This window comes from Nanorana parkeri, unplaced genomic scaffold (assembly GCF_000935625.1).
Source record: "Nanorana parkeri isolate BGI_ZX_2015 unplaced genomic scaffold, ASM93562v1 scaffold3660, whole genome shotgun sequence".
NCBI classification, from domain to species: domain Eukaryota; kingdom Metazoa; phylum Chordata; class Amphibia; order Anura; family Dicroglossidae; genus Nanorana; species Nanorana parkeri.
In genome coordinates this window covers 2,758-5,827 of record NW_017309928.1, presented here as the reverse complement: position 1 = coordinate 5,827, position 3,070 = coordinate 2,758, and the positions used below count along the sequence as shown (strand labels likewise).

General features: G+C 65.0%; 1 protein-coding gene across 1 annotated transcript in view; it reads right to left on the bottom strand.

Moving 5' to 3' along the window:
- CSE1L (chromosome segregation 1 like) overlaps positions 1–3,070 on the bottom strand; it is a gene marked incomplete at its 5' end in the record, with an annotated part of 16,287 nt that overhangs the window by 10,510 nt on the left and 2,707 nt on the right. Inside the window, 3 exon segments of the mRNA XM_018575224.1 lie at positions 54–584; positions 989–1,081; positions 1,284–1,300. Of these exon segments, the coding sequence (XP_018430726.1) occupies positions 54–584; positions 989–1,081; positions 1,284–1,300 (641 nt within the window).

Here is a 3,070-nt window from a genome sequence, read left to right as displayed (position 1 = left end):
CCCTGCCCCCACCCAGAGGGCCCCTGCTCCCCCCGAGGTTGGGGACACCTCACCTTCTGGGTCTGAGCCTTGGAGGCCAGGGACGTCACCAGGTAGATGGCGGCATCTTTGTGCTTCCAGTTGGCGGCGGGGTTCTTGGCGAACTCTTGCAGCATGGAGTTGACATAACAGGAGAAGATGTTGGTGACGGGCCCCTCAAAGAACTTGCAGAGACCGCGGACCAGATCGCAAGCCGCGCGCCGCCTGGTATCGATGTCTGGAGCCAGAGAGAGAGGTCACATGACCGGGGGTGAGCACACGCTGGGGGGAGGAGGGGACCTCTAGTTCTCACAATATCCGGCACATCATGACACGTTCTTATCCCCGTCAGCCACGCCCCCTCCCAGTCACCAGCTCCCACCTATAGACTGACTTACCAAGTCATACTTCACTTCCTGCCCGGTGGTCACCAGGAGGTTCCATATGGCGGTGACGAAGCGGGGGAGGTACGGCTGAAACTCCTCATCGTATTTCTGGGCGTACAAAGCGGCGTTGTCACAGATCTGTGATTTCAGTAACTCCAGAAGCCCCGCCTCCTCCTCGTCCTGCAATGAGAACATCATTCACCCCAAGTACAACGCGTATGTCCCCGCCTCCTCCTCCTGCAATGAAGGTGCACCCCCCAATTCCACAAGTATGGGGGCTCCGTGTTCATCCAGATGGGTCATTGGGTGCCCAGGTAACCCCGCCCCCCCTCATGATGTTGCACCTCACCGGGTCTTCCCAGGTTGGGGCCCCGGATAGCTCACCTTGGGAGCCACGTCCCTCTCACACTCCTCGCAGGGGAGTTCTTTGCCCCACAAGTCCCTCCGGGGTCCCTGCTCACAGCCCTGGGGCCCCCAGGAGGTCCGCTGTCCTCTATACATAATGACATCATGCAGCCCTGAGGGACTCTTATCAGACAACACCTGTGTGAGAAGGCTGCGATGGAAGCTGCTCTTGGACTTACGTCGGTCTGCAGCAGCTTGTTGTCCAGGGTCAGCAGGCTGTGGAAGTTGGTCATCCAGGTCTCCATGTTATCCTCAAAGAACTCCGGAAGATCCTAAAGAGATGAGAACCAATCAGACGGCCCGGAGATTGGAATGTCCGTCCCGGGCACTAGGACCCAGCAGGGGGGAGGCCGGGCATTAGGACCCAGCAGGGGGGAGGCCGAGCACTAGGACCCAGCAGGGGGGAGGCCGAGCACTAGGACCCAGCAGGGGGGAGGCCGAGCACTAGGACCCAGCAGGGGGGAGGCCGAGCACTTGGAGGAGGCCGGGCACTAGGACACAGCGGGAGGAGGCCGGGCACTAGGACACAGCGGGAGGAGGCCGGGCACTAGGACACAGCGGGAGGAGGCCGGGCACTAGGACACAGCGGGAGGAGGCCGGGCACTAGGACACAGCGGGAGGAGGCCGGGCACTAGGACACAGCGGGAGGAGGCCGGGCACTAGGACACAGCGGGAGGAGGCCGGGCACTAGGACACAGCGGGAGGAGGCCGGGCACTAGGACACAGCGGGAGGAGGCCGGGCACTAGGACACAGCGGGAGGAGGCCGGGCACTAGGACACAGCGGGAGGAGGCCGGGCACTAGGACACAGCGGGAGGAGGCCGGGCACTAGGACACAGCGGGAGGAGGCCGGGCACTAGGACACAGCGGGAGGAGGCCGGGCACTAGGACACAGCGGGAGGAGGCCGGGCACTAGGACACAGCGGGAGGAGGCCGGGCACTAGGACACAGCGGGAGGAGGCCGGGCACTAGGACACAGCGGGAGGAGGCCGGGCACTAGGACACAGCGGGAGGAGGCCGGGCACTAGGACACAGCGGGAGGAGGCCGGGCACTAGGACACAGCGGGAGGAGGCCGGGCACTAGGACACAGCGGGAGGAGGCCGGGCACTAGGACACAGCGGGAGGAGGCCGGGCACTAGGACACAGCGGGAGGAGGCCGGGCACTAGGACACAGCGGGAGGAGGCCGGGCACTAGGACACAGCGGGAGGAGGCCGGGCACTAGGACACAGCGGGAGGAGGCCGGGCACTAGGACACAGCGGGAGGAGGCCGGGCACTAGGACACAGCGGGAGGAGGCCGGGCACTAGGACACAGCGGGAGGAGGCCGGGCACTAGGACACAGCGGGAGGAGGCCGGGCACTAGGACACAGCGGGAGGAGGCCGGGCACTAGGACACAGCGGGAGGAGGCCGGGCACTAGGACACAGCGGGAGGAGGCCGGGCACTAGGACACAGCGGGAGGAGGCCGGGCACTAGGACACAGCGGGAGGAGGCCGGGCACTAGGACACAGCGGGAGGAGGCCGGGCACTAGGACACAGCGGGAGGAGGCCGGGCACTAGGACACAGCGGGAGGAGGCCGGGCACTAGGACACAGCGGGAGGAGGCCGGGCACTAGGACACAGCGGGAGGAGGCCGGGCACTAGGACACAGCGGGAGGAGGCCGGGCACTAGGACACAGCGGGAGGAGGCCGGGCACTAGGACACAGCGGGAGGAGGCCGGGCACTAGGACACAGCGGGAGGAGGCCGGGCACTAGGACACAGCGGGAGGAGGCCGGGCACTAGGACACAGCGGGAGGAGGCCGGGCACTAGGACACAGCGGGGGGAGGCGGCCATGACCCGGCTTCCCCTGTGCTCAGGAGAGAAATACATGGAGCATGTGACTCCCCTTCCCGCCATGTGACCACGCTGCTGATTGGCTGCTCAGACACATGGGGGCGGGCTCTGACTAGGATCACCCTGCAGCTTCCGTCGGGCTGCTTCTCCTTACTCCCCGCAAAACGGATCAACGAGTGTAAGCTGCCGTGTGAACCGGACTATCAATGCATATGCTGCCGGCCTGGAGCCCAACCCTCCATCGGGGGGTGAAACTACAAATCCCATCCTGCCTCTGGGGGTCATGTGGATGTCAGAGACTTGCAATGCCTCATGGGACTTGTAGTTGCAGCCGGAGGCGGCCTCCCTGGCCTACACAATAGTGGGCGGAGCCATTCTAATCATTACCCAGGCTCCAAAACCCAGTCACCCCCCAAGTGACCCTGA